Source organism: Neomonachus schauinslandi, chromosome 12 (genome assembly GCF_002201575.2).
Source record: "Neomonachus schauinslandi chromosome 12, ASM220157v2, whole genome shotgun sequence".
In the NCBI taxonomy this organism is placed as follows: Eukaryota; Metazoa; Chordata; class Mammalia; order Carnivora; family Phocidae; genus Neomonachus; species Neomonachus schauinslandi.
Genome location: NC_058414.1, coordinates 103870668 through 103896351, shown reverse-complemented (window position 1 = coordinate 103896351; position 25684 = coordinate 103870668). Strand labels below are relative to the sequence as shown.

Genomic DNA, 25684 nt, shown 5'->3' with positions numbered 1-25684 from the left:
TGGAGGACCTTATGCCCTGGGGTGTTAGTAAAGAAGCAATGATAAGGTGATTTCCCCTAGTGTGAAGCCATGAAATACGAGCAATCAAGATCCATTTCTATCTACTCCAAGACCCCAGAAGAGTAGCCCAACAGAAAGTCCCACTACATTAATTGTGGTAGAAAATCTTTTGTAATTCCTACCCAGGATTAAGAGGATGCATATATCATTAGCATGTTTAAATGTTTAAGTAATGCAACAGCATTAATTGAAATAATTAGCTTTCGTGTGTATATAGCCTATGGGTGTACTGGGTAACTTTAGAAGTACCATAACGAATAGGAATTATTTTTTATTGTTTAAGTTCAAAACCTTGACAGTTCTTTTAATGTAATTTATTTAAAAATATTGTAGACTTTGAACTTAATGATTCAATTCAATTTTGTTAGGTACTAGTTTCATCTTCATGATAAAAAGTTAGTATATTACTTTTGGTAGCAATTACTTTCCTGCTTGATTTTGATCTTTTTTTAAAAAGCCTTTTTCATTGAAGCTTGTATTCTTTATTCTTAAGAGCACAGAAAATGTACTTGTTTCATTTTTGTGGAGTGTCAAGTTGCAGTACCTTTGTATTTTGAAAAACAGAAGATTGATAAAAATTAACTCTTTCGATCTTCTCATGGAACCTAGTTACCTGTCAGAAGCAATTGGTCACCATCAGTCTTAGAATCTTGCTTATTTATCACTACATTGAGTTTGCCAGGCAGTTTTGTGATGATGTCAAGGTTTGTGGTGGTGTTTATGCTTGGTTTAGAGTAGTTACGTCCTGTCAGAGGCGTTGTTTATCATTACTGTCAGTACAGTTTGCTGATTTGGTCATTCCTTGTCTGAACTAAGGTAACAGCCATAACGTAAGGGAGCTCATATCACATCTTGTGTTCTCTACATGCCTTCCTCTTGACTTTCTTTAGCTGTTCTTCTGTAGTCTAGCAATGGTTATTCTAGGAATACGATTTACTGTTGGTTATAGCACTGAAGTTGAGAATATCTCAAATGTATCAGACCCTGGGCCACTTTGAGCAGTGGTGGGCTTGGACTGGCTGAAGGTGATCAAATACCAGCTCTCATCAACAACATACATAGCAAAAATTGTTGATACTCAATGACCCCCGCCTTTTGGCAGTACTGTGATAGAAGAAAGTGTCTAGTAATATCTTGACTTCCTGAGCTAACAGGAAAGAATATTAACTCTACTGGTGAAACTAATTAAATGGTTTCTTTCTAACATGATTACCAACATTTGGGTCCAGATGTCTGAAACAATGAGAGATGCCTTGTTAACAATTTATTCAGCTTCTTGGGCCAAATAACCACTTTCTTGACTATAAATTGTGGCCCAAACAAATGATTTGTTGCAAGATGAAATGAGGTGACTGAAGAGATGTAAGATAAGATATATTATCAGTAGATGAGGAATAGTTTGGAGTAACAAACTGTAGAATAACATAAGAGTCAAGTATCATATAGTCTCTGAAATTTAGAGAAAGATTGCTGTATATAAATGATCTAAATTTGTTAGCAGAAGAAAAAATTTAATATACATGAGCTACTTGTTCAACCACAACCTATTTGGATGATAGTATTCACTATCTTAATATCTTATCTAGTTTAAGATCTACCAATAACTTATATCTAAGGTTTAAAAAAAAGCCAGTTACTTTGATTGTTTGATTTTTAAAAAAAAGATTTTATCTATTTATTTGAGAGAGAGAAAGAGAGCACGAGTGGAGTGAGGGGCAGAGGGACAAGCCAACTCCCTGCAGAGCCTGATGCAGGGCTTAATTCCAGGACCCCCAGATCCCAACCTGAGCCAAAGCCAGAGGCTTAACTGGCTTAACTGACTGAGCCACCCAGGTGCCCTGGTACATAGCTTTTTATAATGTTCTTAAAGCTGATTGTTTAATATTTTCTGTCTTGCTGTGGTTGTTTATAATGAAAGTATATTTGAATCTTCAAATTGTGTTGGATATCAAATGTCTTACATTACTTGATTCTGTACTTAGCCATATTTTTGTGAATATGTCACGAGTAAATAGAAACTAATATTTTAACAAATACTAGCATTGCAAATGAAATAGAAATAGAGTGTTTGAGTGTATGAATTGTCCATCTCTTTTATAGATAATAACAGAGTTTGTTGATGCTGAGATAGATGCTTTAAAGATTTGAATGTCCAGGCTTCAGTTTTCAAAAACTTTCCGGGGCCTGCCTCATTGGCAGTGGCTCTGTGCTGAACAGTAATTGGTGTTTGCTTAGAGGATGGAGACTGTTCACTCTATGAACTTTTAGGAGTCTTGGGCTTTAGACAACAAAATTATCTGTCTGAGTGATTAGAAATAATTAAAAAGTACTTGAGGGACCTCACAATCTGTTGATAGAGATCACATTGGTCAATTTAATGTATTAAGTACAATCAAAATTTTAAAGAGTTACTTAGGCAACAGATTTTCTAATCAACTTTTTTTGGTTATATGCTAAATTTAAAAAAATGAAAAACTAATCCGTTTATACTAGAGGTGTCTACTTCTAAATAGTATTCATTATGAGACTTAGTTTAGGACACTAAATTGTTTAGGGAGATTTGTTGCTTCACATTATATGAGTTGTTTACATACCAATTTAGAGATTTATATTTATTTTAAAAAATGCATTACATATTTTAAATAGTATCTGCCCTTTAACATATGAATGTCAGTTAAAGCTTTCTTACGCATTAAGGCTTAGTTATTGAAGAAATGCTGGGCTTTGGGAAATTTTGTTATCTTGGACGCAAAATATTTTCAATACCACACTAGTTTTTCAGCTTAAGAATAAAGCTGGGAAGAGTTGCCTTCAGCTATTAGTTTTCCTGAATCCAAAGAGACGGGTGGGGCAGGATCAAAAATACTTACTTGATCAAAGTTATTGGCTCTGAAGGTATTCTTACCTGTGTAAGGAAGATGAAAGGTGTTGTTTTTATTGCACGCTAGTAACAGTGTAATTTTGAACTAATTGGTGTTGAACTGCCAATCACCTAGGGGAATGCAAATAGATACTCTTCTAATTTCCTTTGAGGTAGTGAAATCCTGTGTCGAGGCTGGAAGAAAAACAGAATAATACCGTTAAATTGACCTTAAATGAGCTGCTTTGTGGTTTTCTTGGAGAATCCCTTTTTATTTTTCATGACTAGTCCAGACAGGTTTTGTCTACCGATTTGACTTATTGACTAGACTAATGCTGACATGGAACATGTTAGATTCATTTTGAAATAAAGTAAGGATAATACAATTGTTCAGGATATTTTGATGATTTTTTTTTAGTGCAACTTAAATTCCTGTCACATTCCAATGTGTGTTTGCAGTGTGTCTTGATTCCTTACAATAGCCATCATTCCTTTTGGTCATTTGCACTGGAAGATTCTGCCTAAACAAGCTTGCTCTTCTCACTAAGGTAATGATACGTATATAGTAAAGGATGGTAATGTCTTTGAAAATTGTGTTATTCCAGGTGAATCAGAGCATGCTTTGTTTGAAGATAATGAGAATGTATTCTTAATTTTTGTATGCAAGTCAGTCAGTATTTATTAACTGTTGTGTGCCTAGCATTGTGTCACCTGAAAATAAAAACACAGCATTTCAGAAATACTACTTTAGTTATTTTTCCTTTGAAAAATATAGTGATTGGTCTAGATATTTGTATTGAGCTTTGTAGATATCACACCCACAAAGTGGGCATTTCTGTCTTCTCACGTAACTTAAAATTGGCAGCAGGAATACTGTTTCTTCTGATACCTATTCCATTTCAAAATTCTGAATACTCATCAGATTATTTTTCTCTAGCACTGAGCTAGTTACTGGAATAATGCTTCTTTATAAATACAGGGAATGAAGTATAGTTTGGAATTGTATTTGTAATTAATCAGGTAGAGAAGTTAAATGAGCATTAACTATAGATACACACCATATAATTTATGAAGAAATGGGGTAAAAAGCAAAAGGTATCTCTAAGACTGTTAAGTAGTCTAAGCTTTGATTCAAAGACACTTGAAAACCTTATAATACCATGCCATCTTACTGTAAGTCTCCTTCTTATATGGAGATAATCGTTGATTCCATAATTTAATTGTCTCCCTTTGGCTTCGGCTACCAGAAACTCTATAAACTACATTCATAGTCAAAGTTTAGTAGTTTTGGGCCACACTTCCTGAATCTCTCTGTCTTTAACCCTGTTCTCCTATAACCTGAATATCTCTGTCTTTAACCCTGTTCTCCTATTAAGTGTCAATTATATATTGACTAGTAAAATGATTAAATTCAGGAGCTCTGGAAACAGTAGAACAGTTTAGTGCATTCAAGACCTCAGGCTCTCCGAAAGAGAAGGTATTGAATTTCTCTCTCTTCAGTGATAGACACAAGTGAGGAAGGCGATGCAGAGGGCACAGTACTTACCTTTCTTCAAAACCCAGGGCACGACTAGAGTTTAGTGATTCTCTAAGAGGGCTTAGAAAAAGAGCCTCTGAATTCCCCTAGTGCATTAGCACCTTTGCCATCTTGCACTTTGGGTCTGAATCCTCTGTTTTCTTTCTCCCTTTGAGAAAGGAGTGCTGCTGCAGAGAGAGACCCCAGAGCACCAACGCTTCTTCTTCCTGCATCGTTGTTTCTGGCCAGTTCATCCCCAGGCCCCCAAAATAGAAATTGCTGGGCCCTCAAAGTGGTTTGTCATTGTTTGAAGGACTGTCTGACTTGATTAAGTGTGAAGGGAACAGTAGTAGTGCGTAAAGAAAAATGATCACTTGCTTAAGGCTGAGTGATGAAGGTTAAGATGAGTATCTACAACAATGATTCTCACTGAAGTTAAAAGTTAATGGAGAGACAAATAAGAATTTGTACTTAGTCCCCAAAAGTAATAGGACTTTTTTTTTTTTTTAAAGATTTTATTTATTTATTTGACAGAGAGAGACACAGTGAGAGAGGGAACACAAGCGGGGGGGGTGGGAGAGGGAGAAGCAGGCTTCCTGTGGAACAGGGAGCCTGATGCAGGGCTCGATCCCAGGACCCTGGGATCATGACCTGAGCCGAAGGCAGATGCTTAATGACTGAGCCACCCCGGCGCCCCAGTAATATGGACTTTTAAGGAGATATAATTAGAGAAGAAAAAAGATCACCCGGAATGTGAAAAAAAATTAAAACTTCAGTAGACAAAAGATGAAATAGTCCTTATGGTAGGCAGAATAGTGACTGTGCAAAAGTATCCAAGTCCTAACCACGCTGATCCTGTAAACGTGCCCCTACATGGCAAAAGGGACTTTGTAAGGTAATTAGGTGAAGGGTCTCAAGATTATCCCAGATGATCTGGTGGGCCCAGTGCCTTCACAGCATTGTTACAAGTGAGGGTTAGAGAAGGAGATGTGACAGTGGAAGTAAAGGTATCGAGTGACCTGAAGAGGGAACCATGAGCCAGGGAGTGCAGGTGCCTCTAGAAGCTGGAAAAGACAAGGAAACAGATTCTCTCCTAGAATCTCCAGAAGGAACACAGTCCTGCTGATGCCCAGATTTCAGACTTCTGACCTCTAGAACTGTAAGATAATAAATTAGTGTTTAAGCCACTAAGTTTATGGTACTTTGTTACAGCAGCAATAGGGAATGAATGTAGTCTTTCTGAAAACTGAATTAATTATCTGGTAGAATCAAATGGGAGAACTATTTCATGTCACAAACCAAAAGTACAAAGAGAAGGAAACACCAGTGAAATGGCAGACACAGACTGTAGAGCTAAGCTGCTTAATCTAAATAGTAAGCATCTAGAAGGAGGAAAAAGAACAAGTAGAAAAAAATAAGTAAAAGGTAATAGAAGAAAATGTCAATGAGCTGAAGAAAGATTTTAGTGCAGATTAAAAGACCACAGAGTCCTAGACAAGATTATTAAACAGGACATTTAAAAGATCTAGATTTATTGTGTAACATTGTTGAATTCCAAGAATAGTGATAATAAAACACCTTACAAGCTTTCACATAGAAAAATCACTTATAAAGGAGAGAGAAATCAACATTAAACTTCCTGTTTGTAACCTAAGGATTATTGAATAATATCATTAGTTTTAAGGATGTGGGGGGGAAAGATTGCAGTGAAAAACTCATATATTTATAAATAGGTCGTATGTATATTAGGGCCAAAAAAGACATTCATTTATTCCTTTATTTTGTATCTGTATATTGAGTATCTAATTTGTGCTAGATCTATTCTAGGCATTAAGGATATGGCGACTTTTATATTGAAAGAAAAATTTAATAATCTTATACTAAATATTTAATTAATTAATTAATTAATTTGAGGGGGTTAGGGGAGGGGCAGAGGGAAGGAAGAGTCTTAAGCAGGCTCCATGCTCAGCGTGGAGCCTGTCTCGGGGATTGATCTCACGATCCTAGATCATGACCTGAGCCGAAATCAAGAGTTGGACGCTTAACCAACTGAGCCACTCAGGTGCCCTGGTATACTAAATATTTTTTTTTTTTTAAAGATTTTATTTATTTATTTGACAGAGACACAACGAGAGAGGGAACACAAGCAGGGGGAGTGGGAGAGGGAGAAGCAGGCTTCCTGCTGAGCAAGGAGCCTGATCCCAGGACCCTGGGATCATGACCTGAGCTGAAGGCAGACGCTTAACGACTGAGCCACCCAGGCGTGCCTATACTAAATATTTTTAAAGCAATCTCAGCAAAATCCAGGATTTAGGAGGAGTGGGTAGGAAGCAATGAAAGAACAGATAAAAGTATCATGACAGCTTCACCTTGGTGCAGGAAAGTTATTCAGTAAGGCATCACTAGGGTTATAACTATGTTACATTAAAAAACAGTACAAGTCTATTGTTAACAGTGAGAAAGTAACCACTGAAGTGCCAAATTAACATAGGGAAAAAGAATAAACAGAAATTCTACTAGCTGGGAAAAGAAGAAATAAAGAGCAAAATAAACAGAAATTATGAAATTACATGAAAGGAGAAAGAGCCACCAGTCTTCTTGCAGTGAGTCCCTTTCCATGTACTATGCGGGGCACTAGTGAGCCCTTCCAATCTCCAAATTCACATCCTTCGGATCTGGGAAATCTCTCCTCTCTCCAACTGGAATTCCTATTATTTGGATGTTAGATATCCTGAACTGGTTTTCTAATATTCTAAACTCTTCTCCTATTTTTGTCATTTTGACCTATCTTCTAAAAAAGTTCTCTATCGGGGCGCCTGGGTGGCTCAGTTGGTTAAGCGACTGCCTTCGGCTCGGGTCATGATCCTGGAGTCCCGGGATCGAGTCCCGCATTGGGCTCCCTGCTCGGCGGGGGGTCTGCTTCTCCCTCTGACCCTCTCCCCTCTCGTGCTCTCTGTCTCTCATTCTCTCTTTCAAATAAATAAATAAAATCTTTAAAAAAAAAAAAGTTCTCTATCTTCCAGTCTTTTAGATAAGTCATTATTTCTAATTATCAAGAATCACTTTCTGTTCACTAGATACTCCATTTTTATGAAATCCTGGCCTTTATCATGACTGTAATCTTGGTCTCTCTCAGGATATTAAAAACAGGTTTATTTTAAAATATTTTTCTCTAGTGTATATTGTCTCCCTCAGTGGTCTTATTTGTTTTGGCCTCTCCTTTCATGTGGCTCAGAAGTCTGATGAACCTTGTCTGCTCATATTTAAGAATAAAGCACTGGGACGTCAGTTGATTAGGGCTTCCAACTCTTGGTTTCAGTTCAGGTCAGATCTCAGGGTTGTGACACCAAGCCCCACATAGGGTTCCACACTCAGCGCGAAGTCTGTTTGTCCCTCTGCTCCTCCTCCCACTCGCATACGCTCTCAGTCTCTCCCAGATAAATAAAATCCTTGGGGGAAAAAAAAGAACAAAGCACTAAACATGCTAATGTGAAGCCCAAGAGTGTGTAGGTGGCGGCTGACAACTTCTTTCTGGGTAATCCAGCCAGGTCTTTCATGGAGGACACCCTACTGCTGGCTTCTGTGGGGCTTTCCTCCTGGGCTAGACAGACTCCCCAGATAAGACTCTTCTCATCTCCTTGGCTGTCCAAGTGAAGAGAGATGGGAGCCTGTGAGCACTCACCCCATCCTCTACTTCACCAGGCCACAGTCTCTGTTTCACTCTCTGGAGAACAACCCTTTTATTTATTAACAGAAAGTGAACAGAAAGTGATTCTTGATAATTAGAAATAATGACTTATCTAAAAGACTGGAAGATAGAGAATTTTTTAGAAAATAGGTCAAAATGCCAAAATAGGAGAAGAGTTTAGAATATTAGAAAACCAGTTCAGGATATCTAACATCCAAATAATAGGAATTCCAGTTGGAGAGAGGAGAGATTTCGCAGATCCGAAGGATGTGAATTTGGAGATTGGAAGGGCTCACTAGTGCCCCGCATAGTACATGGAAAGGGACTCACTGCAAGAACACTGGGAACAAAGATCCCACACATTTCACAGGATGGTAAGCAGTTCACACTCAAGGGGACAAGAATAAGAACTTTAGACTTCTCAGAAGCAGCATTAGAAGCTGTAAGACAATGGAACAATGACTTAATCATTTTTAATACATTTTTTTTAAGATTTTATTTATTTATTTTACAGAGAGAGACATACCGAGAGAGGGAATGCAAGCAGGGGGAGTAGGAGAGGGAGAAGCAGGCTTCCCAGCAGAGCAGGGAGCCCGATGTGGGGCTCGATCTCAGGACCCTGGGATCACGACCTGAGCCGAAGGCAGACGCTTAACGACTGAGCCACCCAGGCGCCCCATGACTTAATAATTCTGAAGGATAGTTTTCACCTAGATTTCCTTATTTAACCAAACTATGAGAGCAAAGGTAAAATATCCAGACTTATGTAGTCTCAAAAATACTACCTCCCATTCACCTTTTCTTTGCAAGCTGCTGGAGAGGCCATGTGCCACCTAAATAAAGGAGTGAAGCAGTGAGAAAGGCTAAGTTGGAAATAAGAGATGTGCCATAGGAGAGGAGAGAACAGGGCCGGGGATGCCAGTGTGCAGCAGGCCTAGAGAGCAGCCTGTCCAGGCCAGGGCAGGTCTCACGACTCCAGGAGAAGTTGCTCCCAGATAATGCGATGAATGGGATAACAGGAGTTTAAACACCAAGAGGAAAAGACATTTGGGAGGAGAGGGTGGCTTTGAGACAGTGATAAGTACATAGAAGACTAAGCAAATGGGGAAAATGACTACTTCTAGGGGTGGGAAGAATACTATATGGAAGAAAGGAAAGCTAATCATAGTTTATTATGTGGGTAAGTAATGGATGGCATTTCTTTTGTAATGATGCAGACATCGAATATTAATGTAACCAAAATGTCCAATAATCCACATTGGGAGAGGGGGGAATGACAAGGTGTGTGGTTTGGTAGGAAGGCCATAGTAAGTAAGCGGAAAAAGGCCATAGAGCTGGAAAATCAAGACCCAGCAAAGGAAGCTGTTTGTTTAGTGCTAGGAAGACAAATACTGAAAGAATCAACTAAACAACTCGAAGTGGCCGTCTTTGGGTAGGTGTAACTAGGAGGAACGCAGCATGTATGCCTATGCCTTGTGCAAGTATGTGGGACTTGGAATTGTGTGCACGTTTCATTTTGAGAAAGATAAAATTAAAAAAAAAAAACCACTTCAAAAGTTAAGTAGTATGGAAGATATAAAATCAAGTTTATCAGCTGTTATAAAAAATTATATTGAACGCAAATACTTTATTTTACTAAATGTAAATGGGCTGAATTCCACTGTTAAAGAACAGAGGCTGTCAGATTGGGTTATTCAACCATTTTGCTATAACCTATTGCCCTTTATTCTAGGAAAGCATCTGATTGGGCTTTGTTGTTTCTCCTATTTGATCACATCTGTGGAACGGCTTGTCAAAGTTCTCTGCCTCCCCTACTCAGGGAATTAACATGTGACTCTGAGCTAGGCCATTAGGACACTGGAAACTTATTCTTGATCTTAGCAACATAAAGTCTAAAAATTTTATTCTTTTTTTTTTTTTTTAAAGGATTTTATTTATTTATTTGAGAGAGAGAGAATGAGAGACAGAGAGCACGAGAGGGAAGAGGGTCAGAGGGAGAAGCAGGCTCCCCGCCGAGCAGGGAGCCCGATGCGGGACTCGATCCCGGGACTCCAGGATCATGACCTGAGCCGAAGGCAGTTGCCTAACCAACTGAGCCACCCAGGCGCCCTAAAAATTTTATTCTTGATCATAGCAACATAAAGACTGAAAATAGTTGGGACTGATCCATCCCAGGTATAATACTATGAGGAGACAGTCCATCTGCTCCTGCCCCCTGGAGCCCCCAGCTGCCTGGTTCCTCTTTTTTCCAGGAAAACTAGAAGTATTCCTGCTGGTTCCCTGTCTCATGAATTCCTCTTCAGTTTCAACCAGTCCATTTCAGTTGCTTATAACGAACTCTATCTGATAAGATTAAACCTCAAATAAGATTCAGCTGATACACACACACACACACACACACACACACACACACACACACCCCCTTTAATTTTAATCTTTCTTTCTTTGTCTCTTATATGTAAGTTTGTAATAAATCAGTAAGTAAGTAAGGCAGGTAAAAACAAAAAGAAAGTAGAACTTAAGGTCCACAAAACAGAATTTAAGCAGAGAAACATTTAAGACAAAGTGGGTCATTATCTAAAGATAAAAGGTGTGATTCATAAGGTAGGTGTAACAGTCTTATACGAACCCGAAAAACTTAGACAAATACAAATATATAATGAAAAAACTCTTAAAAACTGAGAAGACTTAATCAATAAAAAATACATTTGTAGTGGGGGATTTTAATTTATCTATTTCAGAATTTAACGGATAAAATAGAATATGGAGATATACACATCATTATAGAAATAAGTAGAAAATGTGAATAGGGAAAGTCCATGTGATAAATAAACCTCTGAAAAGATGCTCAACCACATTTAGGGGAATGCATGTTAAAGTAACAATAAGAAATCCATCATACTGGCCAAAATTCAAGAATTACAACATCTAGTGCTAGGGAAAATACAGGAAGAAAATAGGTACTTTCAAAAGCTATATGGAAATGTAAATTATTATAATAATTTCTTTTTTTCCTTTTTTTGAGAGAGAGTGTGTGTGTATGTGTGTGCGCGTGTGCATGCAAGCATGGAAATAAGGGCAAAGGGAGAGGGAGAGAGAGAGTCTTAAGCAGGCTCCACACCCAGTGCAAAGCTTGTCATGGGGCTCAGTCTCATGATTCTGAGATCATGACCTGAGCCAAAATCAAGAGTCCAATGCTTAACTGACTGAGCCACCCAGGTGCCCTTATTTTTTTAAAAAAATATTTTATTAAAAAAAAAATTATTACAATATTTAAATCGTTACAATAAATTCAATATTTAGAAGGAAGTAACCTTTAAATATCTCTTAAGTGTAAATGCTTATATCCTTTGACTCAGCAATTGAAATTTTGGGAATCTGTCCTATAGAAACAATAGAATTAGAATGTACTGGATATGCATATAGAAATTTTTGTTACAACATTGTGTGGAGTTGCCAAAAACAGGAAAACCTGACTAGTCATAAGTGGAATAATTCTGAATGAAATTGAAATGCATCCATACTACGGAATGTTACTCAGTTGTTAAGGGAGTTGGCACTAACTGTAAACATGGATGTATCATTGACTAGGAAAGCAAGTGGTAAAATAACATGTCTGATTTAACCCATTTCTATAAAATATATAATAGAAACCATGTGTGTGGTATATATGTATCTATGAATATTCACATGAGCATGAAGAAAGGTGTGGAAGCATCAACCAGGCTGTTACCAATTGTCACTTTAGGGGGGTGGGATAGAGAAGGAGATTGTGAATTTCTTTCACTTTCTATAATCATATGATACTTTTGTCATTAATGAAAAATTAACAACAGATCAAGTAAAAATATTATCAGAGTAAGGCATTTTCTAGGAAACATGTAGTATTTAATCAGCAACAACCTGAAGTCTTAAGTGGTGAAGAAATCGATAGGTATGTTTTCCTGTGAATCACAGCAGCATTTGTTTTTATTCTCCGTGATCAGGATTTGTAGTGTGTTATTATATTTTAATTAAAGTGAGGGCTACCCATTCTATGCTGTTAATAAGGTTCTGTTGTGATACTTCTAAACTATTTTTGCTTTTGACAGGACTGTCTTCATCAGTGGAATACAATATAATGGAGTTGGAACAAGAACTTGAAAATGTGAAGACTCTTAAGACAAAATTAGGTACTGTACATTTTTGTTCCTGACTCATGTACTGGTCTTGGATTCTTTCCAAAGACTTGCCTATAGTCTGAAATATTAAAAAAAGTTATGAAATCTTTAGGGTATGTTACAAGCTTCCAGTCTGTTCAAAGCTATAGATACAGACTGTTTTTTAGTTTGGGGAGAAGATAAACATGTATGTACTCCCATTTTTTTTTTGTTTTGTACGTGCATAAAAGGACTTTTCAGATGCTGATGTTCAGAGATGTCACTCTGTTGTCTCTTCACTTGCATTATTTCTGACGAGTAATCTGTCCTCCTCATCCTTTGAATTGTCTTTTTTCTGTCTCTGCTTTTAAGATGTCCTCTTTGTCACTGACTTTGAACAGTTTGATTCAGATGTGCTTTAGAGTAGTTTTCTTTATGTTTCTTATTCATTGGCTTCATTGAGTCTCTTGGATCTGGGAATTTATAGTTTTCGTCTAATTTGGAACATTTTTGGCCATTGTTTTTCCAAATGTTTTTTTCTTTTCCTCTCTGTGCTACCCTTTCAGGGACTCCAGTTACATGTACACTGGCCCACTGGAAGTTGTCCCCCAAACTCATGGATGTTCCTTTATTTTTCAGATGTTTTTCTCTGTGTGTTTCATTTTGCATAGTTCCTCTTACTATATCTTCATGTTCACTACTTTTTTCTTTTGAGTATCTAATCTGCATTTAATCCCATCTATTGTATTCTTCTCAAACACTGCAGTTTTTTTTATTATTGTTTTTAAATAGGCTCCACGCCCAGTGTGGAGCCCAGTGCAGGGCCTGAACCCACGACCTTGAGATCAAGACCTGAGCTGAGATTGAGTCTGATGCTCAACCGACGTAACCCAGGCATCCTCAGACACTGCAGTTTTTATATTTATAAGTTCTGTTTAGACCTGTTTAGTCTGTGTCCTCCACTTTTTAAAAATATGGAATATATTATAATAATAACACAATGTTTTTATAACTTCTGTCTTAGTTCTTGATAGATTTTGATTGATTGACTTTCCTCCTCATCATTGGGTATATTTTTGTGCTTTTATGCATGCCTAGGAATTTTTGATTGGATAGTGGACACTGAGAATCTTACTGCTGGGTGCTGATATTTTTGTATTCCTGTAAGTGTGGAACTTTTTTCTGGGTTGCAGTTAAGTTACTTGGAAGCAGTTTGATATTCTTGGGTTTTGCTCTGAAGGCTTGTCAGGCAGGGCTAGAGCAGCATGTCCTCTAGGGCCAGTTGTTCGCACACTAAGGCAACAGTGCTTGTCATTTATGAGGTCTCATTCTTACCTTGTGGGAGCAGGCCCTATTCTTGGCCCCTTATAATGGTTGGATACTCCTGCTCCATGGGTGGTTCTTTCTTCAGGGGTGGGTTGTTGGTTCATGTACCTGAGCTGATCTTTACCCTACTGAAGACTCAAGGATGACCCTTTGAAGATCCGTGGAGTTCTTTCTCTGAGGACTTTTGTCTGTGGTACTTTGCTCTGTATAGTCCAGCTAACTTGGTCTCTCCACACTCCCATTTTATGTCCTCAACTCAAGGAATGAGTTGGGCTTTGCTTGGGTTCCTGTGCCCTCTACTGTGGTCAGCAAACTGTCGCAAGACAGTAAGCAGGAGCAAACCCAGGGCTTGCCTTGTTTGCTTCCCATCTCTCAGAGATCTTTAGTCTTGAAAGTGTTTCATATGCATGTATTTTTTGTTTCCTAATTGTTTCAGCCTGGATGGAAAATTGGTCCCTATTATTACTCTGTTTTCAGAAATGAAGTCCAGTGTTTTATTGTTGAAAATTTATTCATTTTCATTTTTCTTTTTGTATTGAAGTATAATTACCATGCAGTGTTATATAGTGATAGTTATATAGTGATTTAGCAATTCCATTTATTACTCAGTGCTCATCATGGTATTTTACCCATCCTCCACCCACTTCCTCTGCCAATCATCAGTTTGTTCTCTGTATTTAAGAGTGGTTTTTTTGTTTGTCTTTTTTTACTTGTTTTGTTTTGTTTCTTAAATCCCACATGTGAGTGAAATCATATGGTATTTGTCTTTGTCTGACTAACTTACTTCACTTAGAATAGTACACTCTAGCTCTATCCATGTTGTTGCAGATGACAGGATTCCATTCTTTTTCGTGGCTGAGTAATATTCCTGTGTGTGTGTGTGTGTGTGTGTGTGTGTAAATGTATACAAATCACATCTTTATCCATTCATCTGTGGATGAACACTTGGGTTATTTCCATGTCTTGGCTATTGTAAATTAATGCTGCAATAAACATTGGGGTGCATATGTCTTTTTGAATTAGTGTTTTTGTTTTCTTTGGGTACCCAGTTTTGGAATTACTGGATTGTTTGGTAATTCTCTTTTTAATTTTTTGAGGAACCTCCATATTGTCTTCCATGGTGGCTGCACCAGTTTGTATTCCCACCAACAGTGTATGAGGGTTCCTTTTTCTCTACATCTTTGCCAACACTTGTTATTTCTTGTGTTACTGATTTTAGTTATTCTGACAGGTGTAAGGTGATATCTTATTGTGGTTTTTATTTGCATTTCCCCGATGATGAGTGATGTTGAGCATCTTTTCCTGTGTTTGTTGGACATCTGGATGTCTTCTTTGGAAAAATGTCTATTCAAGTCTTCTTTTCATTTTTTAATTTGGTGCTGGGTTGTATAAGTTCTTCATATATTTTGGATATTAACCCTTTAGTGGATATATCATTTGCAAATGCCTTCTCCCATTCTGTAGGTTGCTCTCATTTTCATTTTTGTAAACAACATCATATTGTCTCAAGTTACTTTATTCATTCTGCTGTTGGTGGATATTTGATGTGTTTCTCTTTTGTTATTATGAATAATATTGGTATAAACATTGTTCTCCATACCTCTTGGTACACATGTTTTTTCAGGGTACATAGCTGGAAGTGGAATTATAGGATCATTGAGTATGTGAATATACAGCTTTCTAAAATAATGCCGAATTGTTTTCCCAGGTAATTGTATTATTTTGCATTTGTTTTAGGCATGAGTAAGACTTCCTGTTGCTCAGCATCTTTGACAACAATTGACAGTGTTGGACTCTACATTTTTACCAGTTTAGTGGTTGTGAAGTGGTTTTCACTGGTGTTTTAATTTATATGTCCCTGATTTGTGTTTCCACTGTTCATTTAGCTTCTGCTTGAAAAACATCTGCTAGCATTTCATTAGTGCTTGTTTGTTGGCAACGAATTCTCTAGTTTATTGTTACCTGAAAACATTTTTACTTGCCTTCTCATTGGTAGGGCATTTTTACAGGATTAAGAATTCTTATCTGGTAGTTTTCAACATTGAAAAAATGTCTTTTTAGTGTCTTCTGGTTTCTGGTTAAAAGTTGTATTGTTGCCCTTTTGAAAGCTTTTAAGATTTTCTTTTTGTCTTTGTTTAGTAGTTCTACCCTGATGTGCTCAGGTTTGGTTTTCTTTGTGTTTATTCTTCTGAGATCTGTGGCGCTTCGTCAGTGTGTGGCCTAATGTCTTTTATCCATTTGGGGACTTGCTGGCCATCGTCTCATCAAATGCTGCTTCTGCTCCTTTTCTTTTAGTTCCTTTGACCTTAGCTGCACATGTGCTAGACCTTTTCACTCCTATATTGTTTTCTGAGTTTCCCCTCCTTTATCACGTTCTTTGATCTGTGATATTTTCTATTGATGTGTTTTCCATTTCAGTGTCTTTTCAGCTGTGTCATAACTATTGCTAAATTATCCCTTGAAGTCTTAATTTTAGTTACAGTATTTTTCAGTTCTACAGTTTTCATTCAGGTATTTTCTAGATTCAAATTATGACATTTGCCATCTTGTCAACTTACCTTATTGAACATATTAATCAGTTATTTTAAGACCTCTTTCTGATAAGTTCAATATCTGGATAAACTGAGTCTGTTTTTATTATCTTTTTTCTTTGTCCTATCTCCAGGGAACATTTGATTGAGTGTCAGGCATTTCTTATACAAAATAAAAACTCTGGATAATGTTTTCTTCTTGAGAGGATTTACTTTTTCTTCTGGTAGGCAGTTAGAGTAGGGACAAATCCTTTCATCTGTCTGGGCTGGTGATAGTTCCAGAGTGGGTTTTGGTCTTCTTAAGAGTCGGTCACTTTGCAGTTTGGCCTTGCTCCTAGTGTATAGCTTTCCTAAGTGAAAGCCTGGGTGTTTTGTTGTTGACTATGATACCATCTTCTTTATGTACCCTGAACTTTAGTTTTTATCTCAAGAAATGTGAGCCTGACAGAAGCTTTGCTCCTTCTCTTTGCTGTACCTTTTAGTCACTTTCTCAGCCTGCTGGCCACTGGTGCCTTGCAGGGCAAGAGGCTGAATGTTAGGCTCCCTTCTTTTTTCTTTCCTTTTCTCTGTGATCATAGCCTCTCAAATTTTGGCCTCCTTGGTAGCCCCACACTCCAGTTTTTGTTTTCCTGATGCTGTTGAGTTTGCTGAAAGCATTGCTTTAGCATCATTTTCTTTCACCCACTGATATTTGCTTGATTTCTCAGCTTCGTGGGGCCATGTCATTTTTTTGTTGGAAAACTCTGAGGGAAAGATAGTGCAAATGTGAGGGCTCACATCAATCCATTTCACAGAGTATTGACCTCATAGTTTTGTTGTGGTAGCTCTGTGATTCCTTCATGTATTTTTTTTTCTTAGTTAAGTTTGATTTGTTTTTACCAGTTGTTCATAGCATGAGGATTGGTGTGATAATCAGGTAGATCACTGTAGCCAGAAGTTTGCTTCCACCTTTAGAAAACTGGAGGTATTTATCTTTGGATTAAAGGGGATTTTTACTCATGTTAATTAACTTTATTCACTCAAATCTATATCAATGTGTAAATCTACATCAAATACAAATATTTCTATATTTTCATAGTAAACCATGTATTAACAGTACATTTTGTTAGCAACTGAAATGTCTTTACAGAGCTAAAATGTAAGCATCATAGGATTGAGCTATTTAATGTAGCAAAGTGATTTTTAAACTCTGATTTTTATAGTTTTTGGAGGAAAATTAAAAATAATTTATGTTTGTGAAAAAGAAATTATATAAAAATAATACATACTGATTATGGCAGTAAGGAATGAAAATATGGGTCTGGAGAGAATTTTTGGAAATCTTTTGTTGTATTTTGTTTTTTTTCCTAATAGAGAGGCGAAAAAAAGCTTCAGCATGGGAAAGAAATTTGGTGTATCCTGCTGTTATGGTTCTCCTTCTTATTGAGACAGTAAGAATTTATTTGCCTAGTTAAATAAAGCAAATTATTTTTTATTTACTTTGATATTTCAGTATGGCAACTCCCTCAGCTAAATGGTTTCAAGTAAACTGGTTTTCTATCAACAGGATTAAAATCCATCTATACTTTTATTTGGAAAAACTCAATAGAGCAAAAATGGAAATTAATGGCAATTTTTAAAAAGTTCTTAAGATTAACCATTTCCTCATGAAAGCAGGACATTTATTCTTTTGTGCCATTTAGAATTAAGAGACAAGGTATTGCAGATATCTTGCTTCAGACTATGATGGGATGTGAAAATTATATTATTAAATTAGTTCTAATAACATTTTAACCATTTTTTAAATCTGTGGAGTTGTGGGTTTCCAATTGGGAATCAGTCAGTAACTGGATCTATATTATTAGCTTTTTAGTCACAAGCTTTGAAATTGTAATAATTTGCAGAAGCTTTTAGAGTTTATTCTGGAGTTTTTGCAGATAGTTTGATTACTTTCGGTTTGTTTGTGTGTAGAATTTTGGTCTTCTCCTCTGTTCTGAAGCGTATATTTGGTTGATAACTTAGATTTTAATACATGTGTACTCACAAAATATCTGTGAAATTCAGAACTGATAATCATTTTTTGTGTTGTAGTCCATCTCGGTCCTCTTGGTGGCTTGTAATATTCTTTGCCTGTTGGTTGATGAAACAGCCATGCCAAAGGGAACAAGGGTAAAGTGCTTTAAATGTCTTTCTTTTGCAAAAGTGTTCTGTGTATATACCCAGAGTGTTTCAAATAAGTAATTTAAAACATCACCTTTCTGCACCTTTGTTTCAGGTTGTATGAATTTCTTTATGTAAAGAGCCTTTGTAAACAGTGTTTGTGAACTATGACTTTTGTTTCTAATTTCTTACTTTTGGTTGGCCAGCCCTTTTACCAAATATCAGAGTTTCCTTTTAGATTTTGTATCACAGTTTATTTTAGTTTTACTAAAGTTCATATTTGTAATTCTTTAAGAAAATGTATACTCTGTGAAATAGTGATGTGGAAGGAGTTTCTTAGATGGATTCATAGTGTTTGCAGAAGATCCTCATCTGTGGTTGGTAGACTTATGTTTCAGAAGAGTCACACATTTTATGAAACTGAGTCAAATGTTTAGTTACTGGAGGAGAGTCAGATGTACATCTTTTCATGAATTTGTTTTCTCTCTTGTTTAAAGTTGATTCTATTAAATTCTATCTTTTAGCCTATTTAAATATATTCTCCATATAGAAGGTAGTTATCACTAAAGATTCATTTTTGGCATAGTTCTAGGAGTCTCTGTAAACTTTTGATTGCTTAAAGTAGCATTTACATCCTAACATTTTCTTACATTTTTCTAAGTCAGTAGCATTCTTATTCCCCAGAGAAAGGACTTCAAAACTCTTCCAGACTTTTAATGCCGCTTCTCTCTCTGAACCAGAGGATGTATACCTTTCCTCTCATAGAAACAAGCCAACATCAACCTAAATTTCTTTCCTTCAGTCCAAGACGGAGATACCCTGTTCTTTCAAAGCTAATTTTTTTTCAGCCATATTCTCCAGTTAGATCCTGCCCTCCTCTAACTTTTGCTGGACCTTGTGCCTTCTGTTACTGCCCATTGTCTAGCCAGCCAACATGCTTTCCAGGTGCCTCATTCCACAAGCAAGCAATAACACTAAACAGTACTTCATCTGCAACCTGGTCTTAATCTTTTGTTAGACCCAAATTCATTGACAGAGCAGGAAGTTATCTACTGTGTTGGCTTCTATTCACTTTGTAACCCTCTTTTATACATTGCACACTGTGTAAGTCCCAAGCCCCCATAGTACATTTTTGTACCATCCCCTTAGTGTATCATAGAGAGGAACTTATACCTCGTAGGGCCTATGCATGATTGTGTAAATAAATTCAGATCATCTTAATTCTGCCTGGAGGATTTCTCTTGAGATAGGGAATATTTCCAAAATGTTTTCACCCAGCCAATAAGCTTTCTATTAGCATTATTCATTTCTTTGTCAAAAGATTGACAAAAAGTTGATAGTTCTTTGACTTGTTTATATATATATGAAATTTCCATGAGCATTCTTACTTCTTTATGCCAAAATTAGAATGTATATATGGTATGTATGATATTATTTATTGGTTTATTTTTTACTAACCTGACTATACATTCTTAATTTTCCTGGTATTTTTGTTTGATACAATTAAAGCTGATAGTAGAACAGTAGTTCATATTTGAATACTTCCTTTAACTGGTAAACTTTGAAAATATTCTTCCTACTTTAGTAAGAAATTATTTTTTTGCCTGTTTGGTCTCATTAATAAATACTGGTTTTTCTGCTTGTTGTCTTTTAAGTTCTAGATAAAGATAGGTTTTGACAATAGGTATAATGTTTTGGAAAAATGTGTAGTGTTACCTTAAAAAAAACCTGTGTTAATTAAGTTGTATCTTTTAAAAACGTCTAAATTCCCAAGGAAGATTTGGGGAAACAAAACTTTCAACTGTAGAAATAGGATATACACATTCACTTTCTTTCTATGCTTAGCCTACTTTGATATATTTTAATTGTATAATTTTATATGTTGTTGCAGGGTTTATTTAAATAATTATATTCTATTCCTGTGGTACTGTTTTAAAAAGAATTTCTTCCAGTAATATTCAGGACTTTTAACAATAAGTATAATATCATTTTGATAAGTAAATTACATTTGAGATAAATCGGAGATGTTTTGAGCTTGTTAAAATTATTAACACGTGCTTGCATTAGTTGATGAACGCAATCTAATGTCATGTTTTATTGTCCTTAGAAAATCTAGATGTTATTCTAGGGTATTAAACATTCCTAATTCCTGTATTTATGAAACAGTTTTAGGGAAAGCAAATATATAGTGTCACTGAATTCTGAAAAGCGATTTCCCCCCCCCCCCCCAGGGTCCTGGAATAGGAAATGCTTCTCTTTCTGCTTTTGGTTTTGTGGGAGCTGCACTTGAAATCATTTTGATTTTGTATCCTTTCTTTAACTAAACATTGTTTAACAAATTTTCTGTTTAGTTTTCTGGAACAGTGGTAACTTACTAAGACACTTGCCTAGAAGGGAAAAACAAATCAGTCTTCCTCAAGCATGCCAAGTGGCTTTTTGTTTTGTTTTTCTTTTGGACCTTAAGAGTTTCTGGAGACTACTGAGAACTTAAGGAAACTTGCATTCTTTGGAGAGTTTTTTCCTTGATTCTCACAGCTATCTTATGGTGTCCTCTGTTGTCGGTTTCTATAGCCTCCGATTTTTTGGAAATTTTATTCCCAAGAAGGATGACACAACTATGACAAAGGTAAGGTGAAGTCTTAGGTGGCTGTGCTTCCCTTTTGCGTTCCAAGGCAAAGGAGCTGTTTTATTTTGTAATCGCCCTGAATGGTTCATTTGCGGTGATAGGTATTTGTTTGTAAATTGCATAAACACAAACTGAAAGATTTTCAAAATGCTGAATGAGTGGGAAAAGGATGTGCTGCTCTGTTTAATTTGGATGGCATCCATTCACTTGTAAATGCATACAACTGCAGAGCTTGTTAACCAGCTACAGAAGTCTACTGAAAGGACTCTTTCTCCTCTAAAAGAAAACGTATTGCTAATGAGTAACTTTGATTGTGCAAACTGTACTTCAGGGAGCTTGTTTGAAATCTGAAGAACTTAGTTGCTACAAGTAGTAGAGACAAAGTATTTCAAATTTGAATAATTAAAGCAAGACGGAAGAGTTCTATTGAGAAACATTTTGTAGTCTGAGGCTAATTTGACTTCCTACAATGTGTCATTGGCTTTGGAATAACAAAGACTGTTACCTTATGTAGTGACTGCATCGTTTTAAAATATTCCCACAGGCTGACCATGAAGAATAAGTAATAAGAGCTGCTGGTTTCTTTTTATTATATATCATATATTTTCAGCCTATCTTAAATTAAAAGGGGAAAGTTATTTTATGTACTTTATTTACCTATCTATAGAATGCTGTGCTTGTTGAGATACTTAGCAGCTAGTTTAAGTGATCATCAGCATTAGTCAGTATTTTCAGCTCCTTTTATTTAATATGAAAGAATAAGCATAGGACACATTGGAAATGAATTATTAGAATTTAGGGGTTTTAGATTTCCAGCTCTTTGGTATTAAATCTTATAATAGTTGAACGTATTAGAAGTAGATATTATATATCTTGAGCAGTAGTCTGGCTTTAAAAATACAGTCAGAAGTATTAAATGTATTCATTCTATTTTACTTGACAGGCAAACCTTTTTAAAATTGGCAACCTCAATCAATAATGTAAAGTGCATTGTCTGAGGTGTAATTTAAGTGTTCTATAACTTTATATTTGTGCCAGCTACTGTAAATACCTTCTAGAACTTTACAGATGTAACTTTAAATATTTGTAGAAAACGTTTCTTAGTCTCTTTAAATTCTATATTGAGTAATATCATTAAGAAGTTAGCAAAGTACAATACAATAGTACAAGGTAAGTAAAATGTGCAGTAAGTTCCCAGAGTGTGAGTAGATTGATTGCATTGGTCATTCTGCTGTCTGACTGCCCAATATTCTTTGTGATCCCCACACAGATCATTGGGAATTGTGTGTCCATCTTGGTCTTGAGCTCTGCACTCCCTGTGATGTCAAGAACACTGGGTAAGTTTACAGGAGAAATGTCCATTTAAAATCCATACCTTGTTAACATATCTTTCTTAAACTTCTGCCTTAACTTTTAGTTTTTGCACTTTTTCAAAAAGATCATCCTTTGAAATACAGTATTTCCTTTCACATTATTTTATAACTTCTATACTTCGTTTATGTAGAGAACCATACCAAAACAAGTACTTGTATCAAATAAAGACCATTTATTTTTTTAAATACTTAAAAATGTTCCTTCTCCAAACAGTGGACAGTTCTTCCCACTGACTAGTTAAGATTTTGAGTTCTCTGGTGAGAAAACTGTGATATTAAAAAAAATGTTTAATGTCTAGAAAGTATTAAACTAATTTTTCTTGGGCGCCTGGGTGGCTCAGTTGGTTAAGCGACTGCCTTTGGCTCAGGTCATGATCCTGGAGTCCCGGGATCGAGTCCCGCATCGGGCTCCCTGCTCGGCAGGGAGTCTGCTTCTCCCTCTGACCCTCCTCCCTCTCGTGCTCTCTGTATCTCATTCTCTCTGTCTCAAATAAATAAATAAAATCTTAAAAAAACAAAACAAAACAAAAAAAAAACTAATTTTTCTTATATGAAATGTGTTTTAAAACTTATAATTTAGCATGTGGTGTAAAAAATTGAAAATGTGTAAAACTTTAAGCTGCTTCATGTCCATGAAATAGACTTGAAAACAGTGAGGTCTTTGCGAGCATGTGCAGATTTCAAGGGCATCCTTTGGTTGTTGAGTTTTTTTCTTGCCTGTCATTTATATAGTTTTCTTAATTTTTCAATTTACAGGAACGTTGATCATCTTTTAAAACTAATACATTTCTACGTTGTCATTGAAATAGTTGAACAAATCTTCACTTGGCCTTCTTACCTTTTATAAAGCATGTTGCAGGCTGTGATCTCACTTCTTGGCTAAATATTATTTCAGACAAAAGTTTCCGTTAGGCATTTCTGTTTGGTTTTCTGGACCTAGGTTTCCACTTAAGAGTGTTCACAAATGATTAGAAGAATCCCATCATTCAACCTTCACAAGTTGCTCATAACAAAAATTACTAGTTGCTTTGAGTTGCTTTTGTTTACCTCTTCTGTTGCCTCCGTTGTTGATTCAAGACTCCTGGCCAGCAGGGAGGCAGGCTGCAAGAGGGAAATAGAGGCTTTATGGTTATCTGCGCAATGCTTACCGAGAATTTCATGTTTTAGTAAGAAGTGAAATCTAAGTATAAATGTAAAGAGACCACTGTTTCACAGACTAATAGAAAGCTTATTTACTTAGTGGTCTTACCTCTTTTGTGTTTGCTTTATAGGACTTGTTATTGTTTTGACATCTGCTTATGGTGTGCTAATCTTGAAAATGCCAAAAGTATGCACTTTAGTAACTTCATTTGTAACTAAGTGATATCATTTGTTTTATGACAGTCCAACAATAATTTCTGTGATATTATAGCCACCCTACCATTTAGTCATTTATAAAACTCACTGTGATCTGTTATTTAAGATTAATTGTTAATAGTGATATATACTGATTTTACGGAAGAAAATTGCATGGTAGGTATACTTTTAATACAAAGAAAACAACTTAATGACAAAATTTGCTTTTTGAAGATCAACAAATTAAATTCCTGAGTAGTTTGCCATAGAGATAACTAAAAAGAAGAAAAAGAAAGATGGGACAATTAGAATGCAGCTAACAAACGCCTGGACCCAGCTGTCCAAACAGGATTAATGGAGCGCATTAGGGTACAGTGAGTCATGTGGTGCTTTGCAAAATATCAACACGCACTGCATTACAGGTTATGCCCAGTGGCACTGAATAGATGAAAAGAAGTAAATACGTTAAACAGATTCATGGAGGCTTTTCACAGTATTAAAAAAGCAAATTTCTGGACTAAAAGAAGCAGCTTTATTTTAGTATTATGGGAAATGCAAACTAGAGAGTTACTTTGTAATTCCTCTATTAACCCTTTAGGACTGAGCCTTTGATTTTTAAGAAGATAAAATGTGGAGAATTGTCATGAATGTTATCCTGGTGTATAACAGGGTTTTGATTTACCAGCTGAAAAGCTCATAAGCCTAGAATAGAGGATGTGTTTCACAACCACATTCCAAGCTGTGAAAGTTTTCACTCTTTCTCTTTGCCTCTCCCAAGGAAAGCCTGACCCTTAGGATGCTCTCATTTGCCCCTGGGAATCCCACGAGCAGCACCCCGTCACTTACAGTGAAATGAGAAATGAAATAGCAAAGAAAAATCCAACATTACCTCTATATGAGCAGCTTTTCTCTTATTTCAGCAATTTGTCAGTGATAGTTTTTACTTTAATTGTAAATTGAAAATACATTGAGTCCCGTATAAAATAATTAATTTGGTGATATTTTTGCTTCAAAAATGAAAGTGTTATATGAATTTTATGGTTTTTGGCTTTTTAATTTGCTAGCTGGTGTTACTGGTTCAACGGAGGCAGCATTAAACTCTAGCCTTAGACTTCCGTGCCTAGTGTGATAGGACACATTCATTAAAGAAGTCCTTTGATCAGCTGCTTATATTTGAATATGGAAAAATTTGTACTAATTGAAAAATTGCCACAGAGTAGATTTTATAAGCATATCACTTGACAACTAAGAATTAAGTTGTGAGGACGATTTTGACCATGTATTTTTGGCTAAATATAATTAATGTAAATGATGGTTTTGTTGTCTATAGGAAACACAAAGAATCTGAGCTTAACATTTCTTACTCAAACTCTTTAAAGCCCTTTAAAAAAGTAATGCCATGTCAGTGCATATGATTTCCAAAAATTGCTTTGCTGCCTATTTAGACTTTAGTTTTGAAGAATCCAACATTTTGGGGGACTTGATGTCTGTATGTGCAGTGAACAGTTTACTGTTTGCTTTGACCCTGACTAGAGGAGGTGGCTGACGAACAAGGTGAAAATAGAACAGGACCAAGCCTAAGGAACTCTCTGTAGATGCCCAAACTTTTCTGCAATAAAATATTTTAAAAGCAGCAATGAATTGTGTAAGAACAGATTTTGTAAGATTGCTGACATGCTCTTTATTATGCTTAATCAAGAAACTACTGAGAGATGGACCTTTTTTCACATTGTTACTTGCAATCTCCTTTAACAGGGAAAATTTTTCTCAAATGTAACCAACAGTCTTTGCAATACTATTACTAATTTCTTTTTTAAAATTGTTTTTATAGTTATTCGGCTATCCTGAAGCTCTTTCTGTAACTTGTAAATTATACAAGGCCCAAATGCAGAGTTTTAAAAGAAAATGTACTTAGGATACTAAAACAAGAACATTTACCCCTTTGAATCACCTTGAATTTATTTTTTAGTACTTCCATGTATTTCTCTGTGTCCCATCTAGTCCCTCATCTTGCAGGAGATAAAGTGGATTACTCTTTTGATCCTTGATGAAGGGAACCTGTTTAAAAACTGGTCCATCTTGGAGAGGTCT

The 25684-nt window shown here is 36.2% G+C and overlaps 1 protein-coding gene across 1 annotated transcript in view; it reads left to right on the top strand.

The window, feature by feature from the left end:
- LMBR1 (limb development membrane protein 1) overlaps positions 1–25684 on the top strand; it is a 105358-nt gene that overhangs the window by 60798 nt on the left and 18876 nt on the right. The window contains exons 6-11 of the mRNA XM_044919903.1: positions 12216–12296; positions 17474–17550; positions 18191–18268; positions 20491–20564; positions 20795–20885; positions 22156–22222. Of these exons, the coding sequence (XP_044775838.1) occupies positions 12216–12296; positions 17474–17550; positions 18191–18268; positions 20491–20564; positions 20795–20885; positions 22156–22222 (468 nt within the window). The remainder of the gene's footprint in view (positions 1–12215; positions 12297–17473; positions 17551–18190; positions 18269–20490; positions 20565–20794; positions 20886–22155; positions 22223–25684) is intronic.